This window comes from Staurois parvus, unplaced genomic scaffold (genome assembly GCF_062004578.1).
Source record: "Staurois parvus isolate SC_StPar_1 unplaced genomic scaffold, SC_StPar_1.0 ptg001371l, whole genome shotgun sequence".
Lineage (NCBI taxonomy): Eukaryota > Metazoa > Chordata > Amphibia > Anura > Ranidae > Staurois > Staurois parvus.
In genome coordinates, this window is record NW_028319167.1 from 160869 (window position 1) to 185810 (window position 24942).

General features: G+C 45.0%; 1 protein-coding gene and 1 pseudogene across 1 annotated transcript; both read right to left on the reverse strand.

Annotated features, from left to right (window-relative positions):
• Nucleotides 1-698: 698 nt before the first annotated feature.
• Nucleotides 699-877, reverse strand: LOC149436354 (U2 spliceosomal RNA; annotated as a pseudogene).
• Nucleotides 878-12259: 11382 nt separating this feature from the next.
• Nucleotides 12260-15657, reverse strand: LOC149436355 (E3 ubiquitin-protein ligase MID1-like). Its single transcript, XM_089661697.1, has one exon. It carries the CDS (start codon nucleotides 15655-15657, stop codon nucleotides 14080-14082), a length of 1578 nt encoding a protein of 525 aa, XP_089517823.1. The 3' UTR covers nucleotides 12260-14079.
• Nucleotides 15658-24942: the final 9285 nt, after the last annotated feature.

The following is a 24942-nucleotide window of genomic DNA, read 5'->3' on the forward strand; positions in this document are numbered from 1 at the left end:
ATGAAGTGAAACACCGCCCTGGTGATGGCCTTGCAGGTGTTGACCCGGGGGGGCCAGGCCTGGGCGAGGTACTGCAACACAGGGAGAATCTCGCTGCGGAGTACCAGTGTCTTCCCTTCGATGGTGAGGTCTCTGAGGCTCCAGAGTCCAAACTTTTGGCGCATCTTGGCCAGTCTCTCCTCCCAAGACTTCAGGGCTGCGCCCTCGGCACCAAACCAAACTCCCAAAATCTTCATGAAGTCTGTCTTGATGCCAAAGGGCATGGATGCAGAAGAAGGCAGGAACCACTTTCCGAAGAGCATGACTTCCGACTTCCCGCAGTTGACCTTTGCCCCCGAAGCTTGGCCGAAGTCCTCGCAGGTCTGGACGAGCAGGTCGATGGAGCGCTGGTTGGCACAGAACACCGTCACGTCGTCCATGTAGAGCGAGCACTTCACTTCCCGTCTGTCTGGTCCCGGTGCGGTGATTCCCCCGATCTCTGGATTCCGTCTGATGCATTCGGCGAAGAACTCTATACAGCAAACAAAAAGCAGAGGTGAGAGAGGACAGCCTTGTCTGACCCCGGAGAGAACCGGGAAGGGGTCAGTCTTCCAGCCGTTCACCTGCACGGAACTACAGATGTCATAATACATGATGTCAACATATGAACAAAACATTTCCCCGAGACCAAACCTGCGCAGGGCTCTGCACATAAACCCATGGGAGACACGGTCAAAGGCCTTCTCCTGATCAAGACTGACCAGGGCCGCGTGCACACGGCGGTCCTTGATGTATTGGACCGTGTCCCGGACAAGCGCTAGGATAAGAACAAGATACTGATAAGAACAGATAAGAACAGATACTACACTTGATCTTAGCCAAAAGGCCGAGAAGTCATCCACACGGGGCCATGCCGTGCCAACAAAGACATAAGTGCTGCCAAATATTGGGGTGCAGGCCATACTCCTGTAGCAGGAAGGGGGCCCTGTCAGGGAGGATGTATAGGGCCCCATGATTTGTATGATCACAAAGATCTTTCTGCCATTCTGTGAAAGTTTCCCTTGCAGAATGCCTCTGAAATGGTGTCACACAAACATTGCAACTCGGAAATATCGTGTACAATGACTCCCACAGAATGCCATATAGAATGCAAAACCACTGCCAGACTCCGCCCCCATACCCATATATAGACAGCTGTAGCCACACCCCTCCCACAGGGAGAAGCACAATGTTACTATGTATCTCCGCCCACCATCTATTATCTAAAATATTCCACAAGTGTAAAAGAAACTAAAAAAAGAACAAATAATGTATAAAAGTTGGAGATTTGATCCCTGAATGAAATGATGATGTGTAATAAAGAGGCGGAGCTTGTCTTTACAGGACCAATCACGGTGAGATGTCACTGAGTGTGGGATAACAGATGTTGTGATTGCGGTTTATCACTGACAGTGATCAGTAGAACTGGACCTTGCTGTTCCCTTCACACACAAGTGGTATCTGTACAATGTAACAATGTGTCCGCTCCGCATTCTTCTCACTGAAAGCAACATTTCTCATTACATAGAAGAACTTCCTCCTCCAATGTGTCCGACCTTTCTTCATATATGTGTGTATTGTGTGTGTGATCCCAACATAGGGAGCAACTCAGCATTCCCAGCAGTGCAGAGGATGAGAGGAGAGTGATAGAGGAAGGAGCCGAGTCCTCCAGCAGTGCAGAGGATGAGAGGAGAGTGATAGAGGAAGGAGAGGAGTCCTCCAGCAGTGCAGAGGATGAGAGGAGAGTGATAGAGGAAGAAGCCGAGTCCTCCAGCAGTGCAGAGGATGAGAGGAGAGTGATAGAGGAAGGAGCCGAGTCCCCCAGCAGCGCAGAGTATTTCAGGAGAGGAGAGTTATAGAGGAAGGAGTGGAGTCCTCCAGCAGTGCAGAGTATTTCAGGAGAGGAGAGTTATAGAGGAAGGAGCCGAGTCCTCCAGCAGTGCAGAGTATTTCAGGAGAGGAGAGTTATAGAGGAAGGAGCGGAGTCCTCCAGCAGTGCAGAGTATTTCAGGAGAGGAGAGTTATAGAGGAAGGAGCGGAGTCCTCCAGCAGTGCAGAGTATTTCAGGAGAGGAGAGTTACAGAGGAAGGAGCGGAGTCCTCCGGCAGTGCAGAGTATTTCAGGAGAGGAGAGTCATAGAGGAAGGAGCGGAGTCCTCCAGCAGTGCAGAGTATTTCAGGAGAGGAGAGTTATAGAGGAAGGAGCGGAGTCCTCCGGCAGTGCAGAGTATTTCAGGAGAGGAGAGTCATAGAGGAAGGAGCGGAGTCCTCCAGCAGTGCAGAGTATTTCAGGAGAGGAGAGTTATAGAGGAAGGAGAAGAGTGGTAAATAAGTAGGGGTCCAGGCATGCGATAGTTAAGGAATGTATTTGATTTTAGCTGGTTGTTAAGGAGCCAGTAAATATCATGGTTTCTAAGGAGTGGGCGGCCGCCACATCCTTGACAACCATGACTCATCTCCACTCCTCCCCCATGAGAGCAGAATCTAAACAAAAGAATTGCTGACATTAATTTTTTTTCTTTTTATACCAGTGTGGGGTCCCCCCCAATCTTTACTAGCCCCTTCGGTTCTGGTATGGATTTTGAGGGAAAGCCTACTCCAAAATTAAAAAAAAAAATGGTGTGGGGTCCCCCAAAATCCATACCAGACCCTTAATCGGGCATCATTTTAAACACCCCACAGTGCAAACAAATTAAAAATAAAAAATTAAAATACTATAAATAAAAAGTCCCAAAAAAATGATGTATAAAGTCCACAAAAAAAAAATTGTGCTCAATCCCCCAAAAAAGTGCTCCAAAATTCGTCAAACAAATGTGCTCCCCCCATCCGTGATAAATGCTCCTCCCCCCTCACCGGATGGAATGGACTCTTTGCTGGCAAAAGAGTCAAACAAACGTAATGTGACCGGGCGTGTCCTCCCAGATCACTCTGTACTCAATATCCTCCAGATACGACTCCCATGATTGGACGACAATGGAAAACAAACCAAAACACAACAAATAGTGCAATACTGTAAAAAGCTTTAATTATTTAAAAAGTCTGCCTTCTGTGCACTCACATGTTTAATATAGTATTCAGGCTTTCATAATAGGCACAAAGGATCATATTATCAGGCTAATTCATTTGTAGAAGAGGACTGGCAAAGATAAATCGAAATCCCTTTCAAAAAAAAAATACAAAAAAAAAATGTGAAATAAAAAAAGTATTTTTTTTGTATCTGTGGGAAATTTCATTCATAATTGGAATATTGAACCCCTTTATGCAGCCTCAGTGACGGGGACCATGTAATTGGTCGCTGTACAACCCACCCTTCTACTCTTTCTCCGCTTACACCGAATCCTTTTCTCCTTGCTAGAAGAGAAGATTGTAAACAAAAAAGGTATACAATAAATATATAGATGAATACAATAAAGATGAAATAGTTAGATCGGGGTTTGATCGAGGTTCATATCAGGTTCAGGATCAAAGTTCAGGGTCAGGGTCAGTTTATTTTAGGAAGGATTAAACAACAAAATGTTCCCTATTGTTTCTGGGCCCTACTATGGGTACAAACAACAAATCATATACACATACTGTATGTGGTATTACTACAATCATCGGGGGAGGGGAATGTGTTTTGGGTTGTTCTTTGGTGGTGGGCCATGGTAATTGTAAGTAATATGCGGCTACATTTCAAAAACCATATTTACCATTTTGGGCCAGTTTTCCTTTGCTAAAACAATCAGGAGAGGATGAATTTGTCCTTAAAAACAGGTTATAATTCACTTGGATACACAAGTAGATGGGATGATATGTACAGATTTACAAACAAATGCCAAAGCTGCAAAACTGCATTGATGCGTAAAGATATGTTTTACCGTCCCCCATGAAGGGGTTACATAGTTACATGGTTTGTAAGGTTCCATAAAGATACCGGCCCTTCCAGTCCAACCTGTGTGTGTTTATGTCATGACCCCTTTCCATATTCCTGTATATTGCATTCACCAAGAAACACACCTAAAAATGTTCACAATTTATCTACACTCCCGGCTTACACCACCCACTCTGGCAGGGAGTTCCATATCCTTACCACTTTAACTGTAAAGAAACCGGGGCCACTGTTAGATATCATGGGGCCCCGTACAGCCTACCTGATGGGGCCCCCTGGGGTGGGGGAGGGAGAAGGAGGTGAGAAAGGGGAGGAAGGTAAGGGGGGGATGAGAGAAAGATGGGGGGGAGGGGAAGAGAGAGAGGAGGTTGAGAGAGAGAGGGGAGCGAGAAAGAGAGAGAGGAGGTGAGAGAGGGAGATTGGGGGAAGGTGAGAGAAGGAGGGGTGGAGAAAGAGGGGGTGAGAAACATGGGGGTGAGAGACAGAAAGTGTGGGAGATGAGAGAGAGAGGGTAAGAGGGGGGGGGTGGGGGGAGGAGGTTAGAGAGAGGGGATGAAAAAGAAAGAGGAGAGTGGCAGGAGAGAGGGGGGGTTAGAGATCAGGGTGAGAGAGAGAGGGGGTGGGGAGGTGAAAGAGGAGTAGAGGAGGGGTGAGATGAAATGAAAGAGAGGGGGGGTGAGGTGAGAAAAGGGGTGAAAGAGAGAAAGGGGGCAAGAGAGGGAGGAGAGATGAGAGAGTGGAGGGGTGAGAGGGGAGGTGAGAAAAAGAGGGGGTGAGAGAGGGGGCAGGTGAGAGAAAGAGAGAGAGAGAGAGAGAGGAGTGAGGGGGCAATAGAGGGGAGGAGGTGAGGGGGGTGAGAGATAGAGAGAGGTGGGGTTGAGAGAGAAAGGCGGGATAGAGGGAGGCGGGGGGAGAGACAGGGGGTGAGAGAGGGAGGGGGAAGCTGAGAGAGAGGGGAGTGGGGGGGTCAGTATGTCTTTAATGTAATTAAAAATGGGTGCCGCGCCCAATGGATGAATGGATATGTATTTTATATACTGGCTGTATATGTTAATATTGATAAGCCAGATTTAAATAGTGTATTGAATCTTACACCTTGTATCAATATATAATCAATTGGATTATAAGAATCTTGTGCATAATAATGATTCTGTATATTAGCAATTCAGCTGCATGCAAAAAATTAAAATAAATTGAGAAATGTGGATATAAATTATGAAAACATAATAGTGAAAAATCCTGATAGTTAATAAATAGAGATGAGCGAATTTCTCAAAAATTCGATTCGGCTGATTTGGCGAATTCCAGTGTGAAATTCGATTCGATGCAAATTTCTTCGCTACGAAGTTAACTTATTAAAAGGGTTTCTAGGCTTCAGAGAGCCTTTAAATTAGTGCAGAACACTGTACCTTTAATTTAAATGCGCTTGGAGATGAGGAAGGAGAAGGAGAAGGAGAAGGATGAGAAGAAGGAGAAGGAGAATGATGAGAAGAAGGAGAATGATGAGAAGAAGGAGAAGGATGAGAAGAAGGATAAGGAGAAGGAGAAGGAGAAGGATGAGAAGGAGAAGGATGAGAAGAAGGAGAAGGAGAAGGATGAGAAGAAGGAGAAGGAGAAGGATGAGAAGAAGGAGAAGGAGAAGGATGAGAAGAAGGAGAAGGAGAAGGATGAGAAGAAGGAGAAGGAGAAGGATGAGAAGAAGGAGAAGGAGAAGGAGAAGGAGAAGGAGAAGGATGAGAAGAAGGAGAAGGAGAAGGATGAGAAGAAGGAGAAGGATGAGAAGAAGGATGAGAAGAAGGATGAGAAGAAGGATGAGAAGAAGGAGAAGGATGAGAAGAAGGAGAAGGAGAAGGATGAGAAGAAGGAGAAGGATGAGAAGAAGGAGAAGGATGAGAAGAAGGAGAAGGAGAAGCAGAAGGAGAAGGATGAGAAGAAGGAGAAGGATGAGAAGATGGAGAAGGAGAAGGATGAGAAGAAGGAGAAGGAGAAGGATGAGAAGAAGGAGAAGGAGAAGGATGAGAAGGAGAAGGATGAGAAGAAGGAGAAGGAGAAGGATGAGAAGAAGGAGAAGGAGAAGGATGAGAAGAAGGAGAAGGAGAAGGATGAGAAGAAGAAGAAGGATGAGAAGAAGGAGAAGGATGAGAAGAAGGAGAAGGATGAGAAGAAGGATGAGAAGAAGGATGAGAAGAAGGAGAAGGATGAGAAGAAGGAGAAAGATGAGAAGAAGGAGAAGGAGAAGGATGAGAAGGAGAAGGATGAGAAGAAGGAGAAGGATGAGAAGAAGGATGAGAAGAAGAAGGATGAGAAGGACAGTTCTGTGACAGTTTCTGTCTATTTCTGACAGTTCTGGGACATTCACTCCATACAGCGGTTTCAACCGCTGTATGGAGGGAATGTCATAGAACTGTCAGAAATAGACTATTTCTAACAGTTCTGGGACACTCACTCCATACAGCGGTTGAAACATTGTATCTATTTGTTTCCATAAATGGATCCATTTATGGAAACAAATAGATACAATGTTTCAACCGCTGTATGGAAGGAATGTCCCAGAACTGTCATTAATAGTCTATTTCTGACAGTTCTGGGACATTCCCTCCATACAGCGGTTTCCGGCAAAAAGTGTATGTGCAGAGTTCCTCTATTCTGCAGATACACTTAGAGGAGCTCTGCACATACACTTTTTGCCGGCTTGGAATTATTCTTATTTTCATCCTACTTCTTCTTCATCCTCATCCTCATCCTCTTCTTCTTCTTCTGAGGATGAGGATGAGGATGAAGAAGTAGAAGAAGAAGAAGAAGAAGTAGGATGAAAATAAGAATTCCAAACCGGCAAAAAGTGTATGTGCAGAGTTCCTCTATTTCTGACAGTTCTCTGACAGCTTCTTCACATGTACAGCGGTTGAAACATCTGTATCCTAAATGGAAACTAATAGATACAATGTTTCAACCGCTTTACATGTGTTCCTTCTGTCAGAGAACTGTCAGAAATAGCGGAGCTCACTGCAGGGACACTTTTGCCGGCTGATCGGGAAATATTCGATTCGCGCACCCGAAGTAGGCAAAATTTCGGATTCGACGCGAATCGAATATTTCCTGAAATTCGACTCGAATTCCGGTTCGCCTGGTTCGATTCGCTCATCTCTATTAATAAATACTGTATAGTGTCCAAATAAAAATATAAAGTGTCCAAAAATGTGCAATATAAGAGTTCAAAACATTTTTTTTCGCTTGCTGTTGATAAAGCTATGTTTGAGTATTTCCTTGGTGGGTAATATCTCTTCTATGCGCTCACCTTCCTAAGAGCCTATAAATAGGCTGACATGGCTTTCTGGAAGGAAATGTGTTGTATTCCTCTGGGATGGGATGAGCTGTCGGCTCTCCTGTGTGCTTCCTGGATACACTGCTGCTACTGATCTGGTGCAGGAATGTTGATCTCTCCCTCCTTACACTGCTTGGTCCTTCTCCCTATTCCTCCTCGTTAGAGCAGTGGAAAAGAAAGGATATATAGTGCCTTATCGTTTTTATAAAGATTTATTGTAAGCCCATAAGTATGCACTCACATGATTTAAAAACATAAAGCGCCTTTGTATATAAAACCGCAGGTATGACCAGCCTCCTCAGCCTCCACACTGTCTATACTCGCCGTTCTGGAAGTCGGGTACGTGGTGATGTAGATGCCCCTCCCCAACGCGTTGCGCCACAGGGTCACGTGGCTTCGTCCGGGGGATGTAATAGGACAATCACCCTGACTTGACTTCCTATATAGTGATTCGGCGCCATTTTCTTGAAACCCGCGTGGCTGCGGCCATCTCTCTGGGGCCATTCTATTCCCATTATGCTATCATTATGGACAGCTGTATTTACATGTTTGTAGCAATGTTTTTAGTGTGGTTTAGTGTTTATCAGAGTTCTTATACAATGTATCTCTTATGTTAAACCTAGTACCCTACGGCTGAGAGGGAAATGTGTGCGATACACAACTATGAGGAGGTTTGTTGCATATATTTAAATAAAAAACAAATATTTTAATACATCAAATAAAATACAAGAAAATGTGAAAAATATAAAAACATATATAAAAAAAATAAAAAAGTATACAATGTGCAATGCATCTTACGATTATTCTCTACAGTGTTGATCTGGGTGACCTAAATTATTACATGTCTGGAAAAGGGGGAAAACAATTGACAATAAGTGGAGTAAGTTAAATATAATATATAATATAATTCCACCTTCATTTTAGATTATATCTTTTAATCCGCACATAAATTTCCTCAGTTAGTGAATAGCCGAAAAATAGTTGTGATTACAACTCCTGAGGATAACTATTTTAGTGCCTATAACAATGTATACAAAACATATATATCTCTATTATTATTGTTAGGTTGGAATACATTTATAATGGATATATCTTTTCCTCCCGTAACTGATTCTAAAGTGCTATATTGTGTACACCTCTAATTCTCATAAATATTGACTACATTGAAGTGATCCGATGGAACTAATAGATTTTACATTAATAATCACTGATGAAATATGAAAGATCGAATTCTTTGCTTAGGCCCTCCCCTCCCGTACCTAGTTCTAAAGTAATATATTGTGTACACCTCTCATTCTCATAAATATTAACTTCATTAAAGTGATCCGATGGAGCTAATAGTTTTTACTTTACTTTAATAATCACTGATGAAACATGAGAGATCGAATTCTTTGTTTAGGCCCTTTAGGGCCAAACAATTCATTTCGTATATCCAGTGGGACTCTTTTTTGCTGATTTCTCTAACTAGGTTATCTCCTCTCCAGTGTCTACTATGCCTCTCTATACCCCAAAACTCTAATTTGTCTGTTTTCTGATTGTGAAATTGATGAAAGTGTAAAGGTACATTATGATATTTATAGCCTTTATTGATGTTATAGACGTGTTCTTTGATTCGTTCTTTCAATGTTCTTTTTGTTCTGCCGATATAGATCAAATTACAGGGACATTTTAGAGCGTACATCACTCCTTTTGTATCACAAGATATAAATTGTTTCATTTTATATGATTTACCATTCATAGGATTTCCTATTATCCTTCGTTTGGGATTATTTTTCATTGTTTTACAACTATAGCATCTGCCACATGTGTAAAATCCAGTTCCCTGGAAAAAAGTATATCTGATGTCTGGATTGGGTAGATCTAAGATGTTCTTAACTACTTTATCCCGGATGTTAGGAGCTTTTTTATAAATAAATCTAGGTCTGTCTTTAACGATATTCTTCAAATCCTTGTCTAATGTTAATACATCCCAGTGTTTGTTTATTATTTGTTGTATATCTTTAAATTGTCTGTTGAATGGCATTACCACAGATACATTCATGTTTTCTGTGTTAGTTTTTATATTGTTATTTTCTAGAAGATTTTTTCTATCTAGTACTTCGATTTGCTTCCTCTCTTGCTCTATAGCTTCTCTTCTGTACCCTTTATCTATAAATCTTTTTATTAGAATGTTACTTTGTTGTTTAGAATCTACTAGGTTAGTGCGGTTTCTTCTTAGACGCATGAACTGCCCTCTCGGGATATTTTTATATCCATGGTTTGTAATGACAGCTGTTAGTTGGTATGAATGCATTTCTGTCCATTTTTTAAAAAAAGGTTTTGGTGTATATGTGTGATCCATTTTTTTATTAACCATATGTCCAGAAAATGTACCTCCTTATTACTTATATTCCATCTCAAAGTTAGATTTTTAAGATTTTCATTAAGGCCTTCATAGAATTTAGATAATGAAGTTTCATCCCCATTCCATATTACTATCAAATCATCTATAAATCTATGGTATAATACCATTTCTAACCTTTGATTTTGGAATATACTTAATGGCTCCCTCATGATCTATGATGGATATTCTCCTAATCTTGCTGTTCGTGAGTTGATGCCATTAATAATAGGTCTTATTGGAGGGTTTATGTGATCTTTATGTATTTTGGGTACAGAATAGATGATGGGTAATTTGCAAGTGAGGTCAGTATGTCTGCTACTCACAATTGTGGCCCTAGGCTGCTATATTGTAGGCTCAGGCAGCCAGGATCTAGAGCTGCTGCTGTGTGCTGCATATTAAAATCTGCCGCCTTCATAGCCCCTTTCACAAGAGTGTGTGAAGATCATCCTCCATCCACACACAGGATCATCTCTGGATCTTCCCAGCCGGGGACACAGCAGAATGAATGGGAGATCAGGGCTGCAGAGCCGGGCAGTGATCCTGGCAGCCGGTGAGTGGCCGGGCTGCAGAGTAAGGGCGGGGCTTGTCATACATGGCTCTCCCGGAGGGGGTGTTCTGTGGCCGGACACCGGGCTCTCCGCTGTCTCTGTCCTGTCCTCATGTAAGGGGATGTGTGTCTGCGGGGAGGATGGGGGGACCGATCACATGTCACCAATCCATGAGACGGGACGAATAGGAAATTGGACTGCTGAGGAGAGCACCGCAAACAGAGACCGCTCTGCAGGCAAGTTTGATGGAGTATGATCGGTGTGCCACAACAAGTAGAGGTGCAGTGATGGAGCCTCTCATGGGACCCTCTACTTGCCCTGGGCCCTCAGACAGTCTGGAATGGTCAGTCCGTCCCTATATGGAACATGTCATTAAAACTTGAATCTGCTGGCTGGCCAGGTCCCCCTGTTAAGTGATGGCCCGGTGGTACCCCCTTATCAGCGCCCCTGAAAGAAACCCTTACACTGTTTAAGACTGAACCGCTTCTTATCCAACGTCATTGTTGGGCCCTGTGAGTTCTATAGAGACCTGAGATTAAATAGGTTCCTCTCAATGCTGGAGTCCCCATGTAAAGATTTGTACATTGTTATCAGATCTCCTCGTAATTGTCTCTTCTCCAGGGTTTAATGCTTGTAGTTGTTCCTCATAACGGAGGTCCTCCAGCCCCCTTATTATCATTGTTGTCCTTCTCTGGACTCTCTCCAGTTCTAGAACATCCTACCTGAGGACTGGTGACCAGGACTGGACAGCATACTCCAGATGTGGATGAACCAGAGGTTTATAAAGTGGTAGAAATATATATTTTTTTACAATTTCTTCATTTAATGATTTTTTTCTCATTTTATTTTACAGAACCAGTCACACAAGAAGCAGAGAAGAACACGGGGCGATGGGGTTATAGAACAACATTTTACAATGGAGAAACAACAAAGTGGTGTCATAGCTGTAGTGATGCACATTAGGCGTGATGGTACTGTACATGAGAACATTCAAAGAATAGGGGGATGTGGGTGTGGCCTGCAGCTGAATGGGATGGGCGCACATGAAACTGTCTGTGCAGAGCAGGGAGAGAACCGTGCACATAGCGGGGGTACAGACCACCCTCTACAGCAAGTCTACCCCACACATACTGTAGTGCAGCAGGTCTGGAACATGTCCAGGAAATAGAAGGAGCGCGAGAGACTGAGGAGGATGACAGACTTCTTCCTCCCTCTGCTATGTCCCTTCAGCCAAGATGGTGCTGGCTCCTCCCACTGGGCCCCCTTCCAGGCTCCTGCATCTCAGCCTTCCTCACATCTTCCACCAAAACTGTCCTACTGCTGAGCAGGCTTAGTCACACTTCAAGGCTGCCCTGGCCCCATGCTAAGCCTCCTGCTCAGGGATTGGTCAAAGTTCTTTAAGTGTGCAGGCCAGCCACTCCTCATCCCTACCCACTTCTTCTAGAATCTTCTCCAAAATTCTAGAGTTGGGGAAGATATAAGAAAACTGACCTGCAGAGCCCTCAGCTCTGACCTAAACATGACCCCAGTAACTCATACCCAGACTGCTACTCAGCCCTCCTATCCTCCTAAACCTAGTCTAGCTCCCCCTAGCTAAACTTGAGAGATGCTACATCAATAGAACTTTCTGCTTCATTAGCCAACATTACCCAACCTTGGTTGGAGTCCAACAGGCTCAAGTCTACTGCCAATGGATGGATCCCTCCTTGGTATTAGGGATCAGTGGGTGAAACATACTCACTGTGATTATCATCATCCTCCTGATCCTTGTGACAATGTCCACCATTGGGCTCTTCCAGATGGACATCAGAGGATGAACATGACAGCACCTGGACTGCTGACTGGGCCAGTGAGGTCACACGTCATATCTACATGAAAGAGGCTGAGCTGAGTGGAATAAGACCTCACTGGGGCCACATTACATCTACTGAGGGCCACACCGACCTCATTCCAGAAGATGATAAGAGCACGTTGGCACTCTCATCTCTGTCCCCAGACCAGCTAGTGCTGGGCTGTCTTATCGGAAAGCCCAGAATTCTCTGTAACACGGTGTCATGGAGGAGCCGGGATTAAATGCTGATTTATAAAATGAATATTTCATACAATAAGTAATAAGAAAAGTGGCAGAAAAGATCAATTTATTCATTTGTAAATCTTACAGAAAATGAATAAAACCAACCAAAAGACATTGTAGATTATCATTCAGCATTTTGTATTCGGGGAAAATGAAAACAAACGATGCGACAAGAATGTCCCCGGCTGTGACATAAATGACATCTGTACTGAGGGGAATATGGAGGCGACCATATGCCGGTCCTCTTCCTCTGCTCCCAACCTGCCCTTCCTCCCTCTGCAGAAAAGGCAGCTGACCCTCTCCCCTCCCCCTCTTGTTGTGTGATGGAACCGATCTCCATGAGCCTTCCCAGTACAGAAGGAGCTCATCACCCACCACCATCCACCAGACCTCACTTCTGTCCTTCCCAGTCCCCTCCCCCCACATGGTGTCATGTGACCTCTCCTAGATGTAGGGGTGACCCCATCCTATCCCATCACAATGGCAGCACTGCATCCTCTGTACTGATGGATCATCTCCACCCTCTGTGTGTGATCATGGATGCACATAGCGCCACCATGAGGAGGGGCAGAACATGGGGGGAGGGGCGGGGGAAGGGAAATTGCTGGTATTACATGGTCACTTCCTGCTTAGAAAATTAAAGTAGAACTAAAGGCAAAACTTTTTTTTTATTTTGGATGAAGCAAGAAAGGGTTCTACCCCCTGCCAGGCTTGTATTGCCATCTGTGTTCCATTGGGGAGATTTCTCCTCACTTCCTGTCCCATCACAACAACAGGAAATGACAGACAATTGCTCCAAAGTGAGGGAATCCCTGCTGATCACCAGAACTAGTCTCCCCACTGGAAGGTTTCCCCTCTATTCCTGTTCTGGTGACAACCCAACATTTGTTTCATTGTTACTTCTGGTGATAATGGTTACAAGGACAAATAGAGAGGCCGAATCTCCCCAATGGGGGCCCAGACAGCAATAAAAACCTGGCCGGGGTTCTAATCCCTCTCCACCCATCCAATACTAAAATACGTTTTGTCTTTAGTTATACTTTATAGAGTCAGATAGACAGCAGGGGCGGACTGACAACTCATGGGGCCCCCAGGCAATAGGAGATCAGAGGGCCCCCTCATTCCATGCATTTATCATAGAATTTCTCTACACTATGTTCAAGATATCAGTGTTATATACAGGGAATAGTCAGTGTACGGATATCAGTGTTATATATGGGAATAGTCAGTGTACGGATATCAGTGTTATATACAGGGAATAGTCAGTGTACGGATATCAGTGTTATATATGGGAATAGTCAGTGTACGGATATCAGTGTTATATATAGGGAATAGTCAGTGTACGGATATCAGTGTTATATACAGGGAATAGTCAGTGTACGGATATCAGTGTTATATATAGGGAATAGTCAGTGTACAGATATCAGTGTTATATACAGGGAATAGTCAGTGTACGGATATCAGTGTTATATACAGGGAATAGTCAGTGTACGGATATCAGTGTTATATACAGGGAATAGTCAGTGTACGGATATCAGTGTTATATACAGGGAATAGTCAGTGTACGGATATCAGTGTTATATATAGGGAATAGTCAGTGTACAGATATCAGTGTTATATACAGGGAATAGTCAGTGTACGGATATCAGTGTTATATACAGGGAATAGTCAGTGTACGGATATCAGTGTTATACAGGGGCAGACTGACAACTCATGGAGCCCCTGGGCAATAGGTGATCATGGGGCGCCTGTGTCCTTGCCCAAACTCAAAAAAGCCTATAAAAGGCACCAGGGGCATTTCATGGGGCTGTATGTTCCACCAATCCCGTCCCCCCTCCCTGTGATGTCACCACTCTGGGCGGAGTTCTCACTTCCCCCGATTCCCCCCACAGATCTTTATACAACCTCTCCATACACATATCCCAGCATGGAGGGGCTCAGTGAAGGTGCTGGTGAAGGTGTGGAGGTGTCGGATCGGGTCACACAGATCATAAAAGGAGATCCGCCCGGCCTCATAATCCAGATATATCCTGACTCTGGTACTGGGGGGATTGGGGGGTAAGGGGATCCCTTTACTGTCATGTAACATCATATATTGATTACCATCCCTGTACAAACCCCAGGACTTGTTATTCCATCCAATCCATGACTGCCGTCCTCTCCTGGCTATACTGGGGTAACACATCCCGACTATCCATCCATCTGACCCCCCGACATCCACTTCCCAGTAATGTCTCCCTGAGGAGAAACTCCGACTGCTCAAAACCTGAGGACAATCCTGAAATCTCTCTGGTGTTTCTGGACGATTCTGGTTTCTATGTGACTTGGATGCAGTTTTCCTGTCATCTGATATATGTAGATTATTATGAGCTGTGTTTCCATCCAGTAATATGTCCTCAGCTCCCTGTATATAGAAGGATACATTTCCCTCTGTTATTATATCAGATAATGTGTGTAATGTGTGTGATATCCCAGCCACATCCAGCCCCCCTTCATCATGGAGGAGTTCCTCATGTCTCTCTCTGTCCTCATTATCTCCATCCTCAGTATCACACAAGTCACCTGTGTCTGATTCCTGTAGGACAGTCAGTGGATCCGTCATGTTACACAGCTCCTCAATGTCACGCATCTTCCTGGAAAGCTCCTCCTTCTTTATTTCCAAATCCCGGATGAAGATGGAGACCCGCTCTGCCCTCCTGGAGATTTCCCTCAGGACTCTCTTCTCCAGGTCTTCCAGACGTCTCCTGAGATCTCTAAACAGGGCAGTGACTCTCTCGGTGTCACCAGCTTCTTCTTCTTCTACTTTCCTCCTGTGTTCCTGCAGACTCTGGACTCTTTCCTCCATCTCCTCTCTCTTTGTCAGAAGTTGCTGCAGAACTTTCCTCAGTGTCTCCTTCTTCTTCTCAGAAGCCTCATCCAGCATCTCCACCTGGTGTCCTTTATGTTCTCCAGCCAAAGTGCAGGACACACAGATACAGGTGTCATCCTCTGTGCAGTAATACTCCAGGATCTTCTTATGGACGGAACATTTCCTGCTCTCCATGGACAAGGTGGGGTCACATAAGATATGTTCTGGGGACTTTTTGTGGGCTCTCAGGTGTTTATCACACAGAGAAACCTCACAGAGCAGACAGGATCTAACAGCAGGCACAGGATAGTCCACACAGTGAGTACAGAAGACCCCGGACTCCTCCTGATCAGGCTGAGCAGACTGGAAATTCTCCACTATGTTACGCAGTGTTATGTTCCTGTGCAGTGCAGGACGATCCGGAAACTTCTGTCTGCATTCAGGACAGGAATATCCTCCAGACCCCCCCTGTGTATCCAGAACACGATCAATACAGACCTGGCAGAAGTTGTGTCCACATCTCAGGTTTACAGGATCTGTATAAATGTTCAGGCAGATGGAACATTCCAGCTCGGCTCTCAGATTAGCAGACGCCATCGCTGACAGTAGGAGAAATTAAAGTCTCTGACACCGGGGAAGAATGCAGCTGGGAGGTGTCACTTCCTCCTACACAGGGCGAGGCTGGGCTGTGACTTGTACTTTGTTCATAGGATTCATTTTATGGAGGGAAACCAATATTGAAAGAATCTCCTACAGAACAATGTGCCTGTCTCAGGAAAATATCGGACACTTTGGTGAAAATTTGGGCCGGGGTCAACAAATGTTCGTTCAGAACTGATTCTCTTTCCATACAAGTGAACAGGCATGCAAAAACAGATTGAAACTGTCACAGATTAAAGTAATAAAACTTCGAGGGGCGTGGTCTGCCGTGATCCAAGATGACTGAGTGATCCAGGAGCTCCTGCCAGCGAGAGACCCTGCACAGCTTAAGCACAAGGAGTGGGTGAGAAACGGACTTACAGAGATGGGGAGAGCGGACTGGAATGCCTCTGGCTCCCATTCCCACTCCCCGCGGGCGCATAGACCTCAGCAATCCAACCATATTCAGGCATTGTTCCTCTCACAGCACGGAGACAAGCTTCTGTGCCACCTTGGACATTCCTCTAGTGGAGCTTCCTGATTGGCACAGATCGATGCGTTTTCCACCTGCTCCAGCATCTGTGTGCCTAGTGAAACGGAAGGACAAGATCCCCTTCCTTGCCGATGCTGTTTGGCCCCCTCCACACCTCCAAGAATTCCTACCAGAGGCCCGACAACCTCTAACAGCCCTACTGCCTCTCCAGCGCACCGTAAACCCCGCTATGAGGCCTCAGGGCCCTCCTGTGGCCTCCTTCCTAACCCTCTCTCACCAGCAATACTCGTCTGAATAAGACTTTGTTCGGTCCCTCCCATCCGGCTCCTGCATCAAGTTGGTGTCTCTCAGTGTCTCCTGAGATTTCTGCATGGAACATTCTCCTTCTTGTTTCTAGAGCCTTTCTCATCAATCCCACACCTCATCTGCCTTCATGAAGGTCCTCCAGCGGATTCCAGGGTGGTCTTTTATCTCATTCTACCAAGTCCGAACACCCCTACGCACACCGCCCCAACCTCAATGAAAGACTGCCACTCTTACCGCACCTCTACGGTCACCTCTCTGTCCTCTCCCCCCCATGGTATAGCCATAACACTTATTCTTCCCTGCCTTAGTTGATTGTTTGGGAGAGGATTTCTTAACACTTACCATGACCTTCCTGTATTGCTTTTACCGCTAGGTCTGCTGTATGGAGCCTTTGTAGAGTGTTTGTATTTAGAGCCTTCAAATTCCCCTTTAGCTGATCCTATCATTGGCTCCCAAGGGACCCTCCGAAGGTTTTACACCAGTCGGAAGCCGATTTTATAACTACTGGTATACCTGCCTCATATGTTTCAGGTCCTGCTCCCTTACATTTCCCTATAGTGTCCCTTATTGGAGGTTGGTTGTCTTAACTAATTTAAATTTACTTGTAGGGATGGGGTGGACCCGGTATGGGTGTTTAGCGTTGGAGGGTGGGGGGCCTGGGCTATAGGTGGTCCTTCTTTTTGTCTTGCTTGTACTCTGACATCTTGCAATCAAGTATCACTTTGTCATTCCGCCCTACTGATATATCCTGTGGGGCCGGACCCCCTTCCCTCCCCTCAAAGGCATATCTTAATTCCAGTCTTTTTCCTTGCATTATTTAACAGTTGCCATTTTCTACGGTTCTTATTGAACCCCCCGGGCCTAGCTCCCCTCCCCTTGGCCATCTCCTGTTTTCCTTTTTTTTCCCCTGTTTTTTGACATGAGGTGCTACTTGATTCTTCATTGGCTGTTGAGCTGGATGGGGGCCTGATGGGAGGGACTACCATGTGTTTCGAGGGATGGTTGGGAAGTGCGGTATCAGGATGTCCCTTGACATTTCATGGGTCCAACTTTAGATTTTGGTTTAGGTTGTATTCCTTTCATGTGTCTTCCTCCGCCTGTTCTGTTATTATATGTTCCAATGCCATTATGTTGCAAGTATGCTCCCAATTGTTTTCAGTGTCCTCCATGGACTTTGCTATAATGTTGTTACATGACTCCGGTCCGGCCTCTTTTTGTCATTGTTTGTTTCTGCAGACAGAGTGGACTCGCATACTGGCTCTTTATGAAGCTCTATCCTTACAGCACCCCTGACTGCACCTGCGGGATGTCGCACAGACTGCCTCCAACCAACAAAACGTATTTATATTCCCTTATATATCTTGCTCTTACTCTTATGATGCAATGACACAATTTAGGATCCCCTGCCCTTCTGCCCACCTACATGATCCCCAATTGTTTGCCCACGCTCGTGACTAGTCTCCCTCTTCCATTATGCGGGGTGTTGGTGGCAGTGCGCCTTCCCATTTTTTTTGTCCATCCTGTGTCCTTTTCTCACCCACTCCTCACATTTTGTCCACTTTTTATGGTCCATGGCCAGGCGGACTTCAATTTCTCTTTTTGGATCTCGGTTCACCGCGTTTCCCACACAGTGGGCTTTGAGAGCTTTCACTGACCTTTTACCGGCCACCCCTTTTTCTTACTACCTGCTCATATCTGTTCTCCATTCCTAGTCTTGTTTTCCATCTTTTCTCCCTACTCTCGTTTCCTCCTCTCTTCCTTCTTACCTTTCACACTCCCTGGTAGGTCAGCGGGTCTACCTACTCTGCCGGTTTCCTATTCTATCTAGTTTTTTTCTCATCCTTCATTTTTTTTTTTTTCTCTTCCCTTCCCCTTCCCTTTGTACCCGACTCCTTCCTCCCTATCCCTTTAGGTTCCCTTCACCGTTGCGATCATGCCTTCCCCAGAGTCTCTGTCAGGTCATCTTTCATTAAAAGTCCTCTCTATCAACGCAAAGGGTCTGAATACCCCCCAAAAACGCTCCCTTTTACTCACTCACTTGTTTAAGCAAAGAGCGGACATTGTCTTCGTACAGGAAATGCATTTCTGCCAGGATGCCGTACCTAGGTTTACTAACTTTTGCTTCCCAACTGTCTTTCACGCTCCCAATGCCCAGGCTAAATCTAAGGGTGTTTCTGTCTTGATTGCGAAGCATCTCCCTCTGACTATCTCGGATTCACTCCAAGATTTAGAGGGTAGATACTTGTTTCTAAAAGGTACTTTCACCAATAGACCCATTACCCTAGCCAATCTATATGCCCCTAATGTCAAACAGGTATCCTTCTTTCGCTCCATTACCTCTCTCTTTTCCTCTTTTCAGACGGGTATTCTAATCATGGGAGGTGATTCTAATGTTCCTCTATGTCCCCTTTTAGACACCTCATCAGGTAGCTCTTTCCTGCCTTATGCATCTCTTAAACAGATTCACACACAATTACAAGATTTACAACTCCACGATTCTTGGCGAGTCCTCCATCCAAACGTCAAGGATTATACCTTTTTCTCTCCCCCACATAACAAATACTCCCGGATTGATTATCTCTTCCTCTCGCAAGCTGACCTATCACTTCTTCATGCTTCCTCCATTGTTGAGCCGATGATTTTTTCTGATCATCATCCCGTTACGATGCTTTTACGGTTTCCGGAGCACCACTCTCGCTCGAAGATATGGCGCCTAGATGCTTCCCTTCTTTCAGATGTGGCTAATGAAGCTGAAATTCGCACCCACTTGACAGATTACTTCTTGCTTAATCAAACCCCAGATACATCCCCGTTAACCCAGTGGGAGGCTCATAAATGCGTTATCAGAGGACTCTTCATAGCCATGGCCACGAAACGCAAAAAAAAAAGACAGGCACATTTGCAACACCTATTCGACCGCATTAGGCTTCTGGAAAAAGCACACAAACAGACCCAAGCCGCCTCTACCTTATCCGATCTTACTGAAGCCCGCACAACCCTCTTAACTGAATTAGGCAAGGCTACTAAACGAAGATTCGTCTTATCACAAAAACTCTTTTACGAGTTTGCTAACAAAAGCGGAAGATTTCTAGCTAGATCCCTCCAGAGTAAAAAATCCAGCTTAACGGTTCATAAGATTAGGAGTTCGGATGGTTCCTTAGCCATTTCCAATACAAATATTGCCTCACAATTTGAGCATTATTATAAGATGCTATATAATCTCCCTCCTGAACGTCGCCCCCCTGAGATTGATATGTCTAGAGATAGTTTGACTTCCGATTTTCTTCTCCTCTATGGTCCCCCTTCCTTGTCTGAGGAGGATGTACAAGCTATGGAGCATGACATCACGGCAGAGGAACTTTCCCGAGCTATCAAACAAATGAAACCGGGTAAAAGTCTGGGTCCTGACGGCCTCTCGGTGGCCTATTATAAGGAATTTTTAGATCATTTGAGTGGTCCCTTTATTCAGCCTTCAATAACCTTTCCGCACCCCCTACACAATGCCCTCGCCTTCTGGAAGCCCACATTACTGTCATTCCCAAAGACGGTAAGGATGCTTCTTCGGTCACCAATTACAGGCCAATCTCGTTATTGAATGTGGACATAAACATTTTTGCAAAAATTTTAGCTAACCGTCTTTTCCCGTTGCTGCCTTCCCTGATTGACTTAGATCAAGTGGGCTTCATCCCGGGAAGGGAAGCGAGGGAAAACACCACCAAGGCACTCAATCTTCTCCATGGCCTCCATGTCTCCCATAAGCCTGGTTTTATCCTCTCTCTGGACACCGAAAAGGCTTTTGACAGAGTCTGTTGGGACTACTTACGAGCTTCTTTGAAAAAGATAGGATTAGGGGCTATCATACTTAATTTCATGATGGCACTGTACTCGGGTCCGACTGCTCAGGTCCGTGTGAACGGACATCTTTCTAGACCATTCCCTCTCGGAAACGGTACACATCAAGGCTGCCCCCTTTCCCCAATTCTTTTTGTGATTTCCCTGGAGCCTCTGTTATGCAAACTTCGCTCTAATACCGATATTAAAGGCGTCTCTGTGGCAAACAAGGAATATAAGATTGCTGCTTACGCAGATGACATTCTATTGTTCCTCTCAGAACCCAAGACCACCTTACCCAATTTATTCAAGGATTTTTCCTCCTTTCAATATATTTCCAACCTGAAAATCAATTACTCCAAATCTTACGCCCTTAATATTACTCTTCCTCCAGACTTAGTCTCTTTTTGTCAGACGTGGTTCCCGTTCCTCTGGGAGCGGGAGTCCCTTACTTACTTGGGGATACAATTAACAAGTAATCTCTCAGACCTCTATGCTAAAAACATCCTCCCAACTCTCAATGCCATCCGAGCAGACCTAACCAAGTGACACCGTCCGTGTTTTTCCTGGTTTGGTAGGGCTGCAATATTAAAGATGAACATCCTCCCACGCCTTCTTTACCTATTCCAGACCTTGCCCATTCAGCTACCACTCGCTTTCTTCACTTCGTGTAGACAGCTATGCACCCTTTTCCTTTGGAATCACAAACAACCTCGTATTGCCTACTCCCAACTTATGCTCCCAAAATCTAAAAGGGGAATCGGTTTGCCCAATTTTCAACAATACCACTGGGCCTGTCACCTCACCAGGATAATTGACTGGAACATTCATCTTACCACCAAGGCCTGGGTTCAATTGGAACATTCCTGCTCCCCTACCCCTTAGCTTCGGTTCCGTGGCTACTATCTAAGCATGTGCCCCCAGATCTCCTCACACATCCTATTGGTCCTTCCCTGAAAATCTTCCGATTGGCCTGTAAATCGGCCTCCATTTCAGATGCCCCCAACCCCCTTATGTCCCTTCGTTTCAATCTGGACTTCCCTCCAGGTATGCACAAATCCTTCCCTTCAGTTCATTGGCCACATACTCAAGTCTTGGCAAATCACTTCTTCCACAAAGGTCAGCTAAAGACGTGCTCCTGCTTGGCCAGCTCGATGGGAGACCAGTCTTTCCCCTTTTGGGCCTACCTTCAGATCAGACACTTTCTGCTCTCCTCTACATACAGTTCTAAATGGACTCGCCTACTCACCTCATTTGAGTCAATCTGTTCTAAAGCTGAACCACAGAGGCATCTAATATCCTTCACTTATTTGCTCCTCCTTGCTGATAGGCCCTTCTACTCACTCCCAGCATGTAAGGCGTGGAAAAGAGACTTAAATATAGATTTCTCTCCCTCAGACTGGGAACAAATCTTCACATATTCTCACAAATGCTCCCTGAATGTCTCAGCCCAGGAAAATGGCTTTAAACTGGTGTCCAGCTGGTACAATACACCTTCTAGAATCCACCATTTTGACCCTTCTAAGTCTGGTAGTTGCTGGAGATGTGGAGCTCCTGTTCGATCCCTTTTGCTATTTGGTGGGACTTCCCCATTGTTCAGCCCTTTTGGCAGGAGGTGCATAGAATTACCTTTTCAGTGTCTGCTATTGACATTGAATGTTCCCCAGCCCATCTCCTCCTTCATCACATCCCACTCTCCAAACATATCTATTCCAAATCCCTGGCAATGCACATGCTCACAGCGGCTAAACTCTGCCTGCCAGTGCTTTGGAGATTCACCCACCCACACTAAGAGATTGGTTCCTGCACATTGACAAGATTGCGGAAATGGAAGAGTTGATTGCCTCATCTTTAGATAATCCTACCAAATTTTCTCACATTTGGTCCTGCTGGACACATTTCCGCACGACTCCTGAATACCGGTCTCTCCTGGGCCTGGCTTACTGACTGATTTTGAATACTTCTCAAGCCCTGACATACCCTGAGGGCTCTGTTAGCTCCTTGCTCCCTTACAAGTGTATATGGGACCCCTGATACTGCTACCCCTCAGTGCCGGGAGCGTTATTCATATTGATTTATGTCTGCATACGCTCACCTTTAGCCTCTTTTGAGGACTCCTTTTTGTACATGCACATATTTTCCCCTGACAGTTTTTCAGTGAAGGTACCTTATTAGCCCTCCTACCTTCCCCTCCCCCCCTTCTTATTATTCCCTTTTGCTGCTATTAACCCCCCTCCTCCCCTTCCCCCTTTCTCCCCCTTCCTCCCTAGTTCCACTTCCCAACCCTTTTATTTTTTTCTCTTTCTCTCTTCTTCTCTTTCCCTACTTATTCTCTATACTACTCAGAGCCTTTTTTCATTTTTCCTCTTCATTATCCTCGGATTCATTGCCTACCTGCAGGAACGCTTCATTTATTTGTTCTCCAACCGCGCCGTCTCTTCTTCCCCTTATCTATCACATAGACGCTGACAACTACTTTTGAGTTACCTCTACAACATAACACAAGGGGCTACGCATTATTTGCCTCTATATGCATCTTCCTGCGATCACCATAAATACTGCCATTATGCTTTTCCTACACCTCTGCCCCTTCATTGGCCTTGATAAGGTAACCGATGCTTCAGATCAATACTTCTGCCAGTGTTGCGACTCCAATACGTTGCTTGGGGAACTGAGACCAGTTGTGCCTTCATCTACCTTTTACCATTTATAATGTTCTGATAATGTTCCGTAATACACTATCTGTTGCATATACTTTGTCATCTACTGTATGCATTTCTGCTCTCATGTGATGCTTGTACCCGCTGTATGCTCTGAGTTCTTTAATAAACATTATGGAAAAAAAAAAGCAATAAAACTTGTACTAAGCTGTCCCTTGTAGTCCTACAGACCAGCAGACAAGCCGATACGTCCTCACTGGTAGTTGTACAACTCTAAGGCTGCATTCACACTGGAGGGTTTTGTAGCTTGAAGATCCAAGATCCAAAAACACTCAAACTTACAAAATCAATTGTTCTCTATGGCGCCTGTTCCAGTGATCAGGTGTGAAGAAGCACCATAGAGAACAAGTCATTTTCTCAGTTTGAACTTTCTTGGATCTTCGATCTTCAAGCTACAAAACCCTCAAGTGTGAATGCAGCCTAGGGGGGCCACCTCACCCCTTTACACCCGAACACATATTAGTTACACAGGTTCTGGGGCTGATGAAGGTGGGAATTCCACTCACTTGATGACTTATCTGCATTCAATTAGCCCAGAACCTGTGTCATTCATATGTGTTCAGGTTTAACCCCTCGCCTACCGGGCACTTCTACCACCTTCCTGTCCAGGCCAATTTTCAGCTGTCAGCGCTGTCGCACTTTGAATGACAATTGCGCGGTCATGCAACACTGTATCCATATGACATTTTTATAATTGTTTTCACACAAATAGAGCTTTCTTTTGGTGGTATTTAATCATGGCTGAGTGTTTTATATTTTGCACTATAAACAAAAAAGAGCAAAAAATTTGAAAAATTAATTTTTTTTCTTTAAAAAAAAACATATAAATATTGTGGGAACTCGCTTCAAGGGGTAGAGCTCTTCTTGTAAAGCACACAGCAACTTGCTTTCTTTTCAGGGCTTTTTTGTCCACGTTTATTTAAGAAAGTTCAAACAACAAAAATACTTCCCACGCAGGGGTATCCACCATCAAGCAAATCAATAGTATTCAGCCTCCTGGCTTGCACGCAGTTTTAAGTCTGCCTCCTGCAGACTCTTCCCAAAATATGGCACCAGCACACAGCTAGTCTGGCTTCCACCTGACCCCAAGGCAGAGACCTCCTGCCTGCCGTTGTGGAGCCCTCCTGACTCCGTTTGCCGGGGTGGAGCCCAGAACCATGGCTAGGCCTCTATAAAAAGGCCCGCACACACCTGTGCCATCAGTGTGCTGGGGGTTCTCAAAACATGGACCCCGGATTGGAGATTTCATCCCTCCCAGATCTCTTTGAAATCTCCAGGCTCCAGATCCCAAAACAAACTTAATGAACAAATGAGGAAACTGAAAAGCCAGTTTCCTCTGCAATAAATCAACTCTCTGGAGCCCCTCAACCTGCCTGGTTGAGAATCCAAGGTTCTCAGCTTTATTTTGACCGTGGCAGGACACCGCACTGCCACAATATAAATAAGCGAGCGCCTTCCAAGTAGCAGCAGCTGTACACCAAAGGCACCATATAAGACCTTCCAATACACAATAATATACAAAAAGGTGCAGCGCTAAAACACAAATAAATAATTATGAAACCACTCCCATTAGATCCACTTTCCACATGGACACAGAAACAAACTGCTCTTTCTTCAGAATAACAAAAGATTGATGAGGATAAATGGTGTGACTCAGGACCACGACTGCGCAAGGGAAAATATGACTAGAAGAGCTCCTGTGGGAGCCAGGTACATTTGTAGAGTGGTGACCACCTAATGAGAAGGCCGAGTGCAAGGCGTGGGATAAAGAAGGGGACCTGACCAGATCTGACCAGACCTCTAATGAGATATTGAAAGTCTCTATATTATATAAAAGCGCACAAAGGTTGCGCATCTGGTGAGTGCGTAATCTGTACCTTCATTGTTTCACCG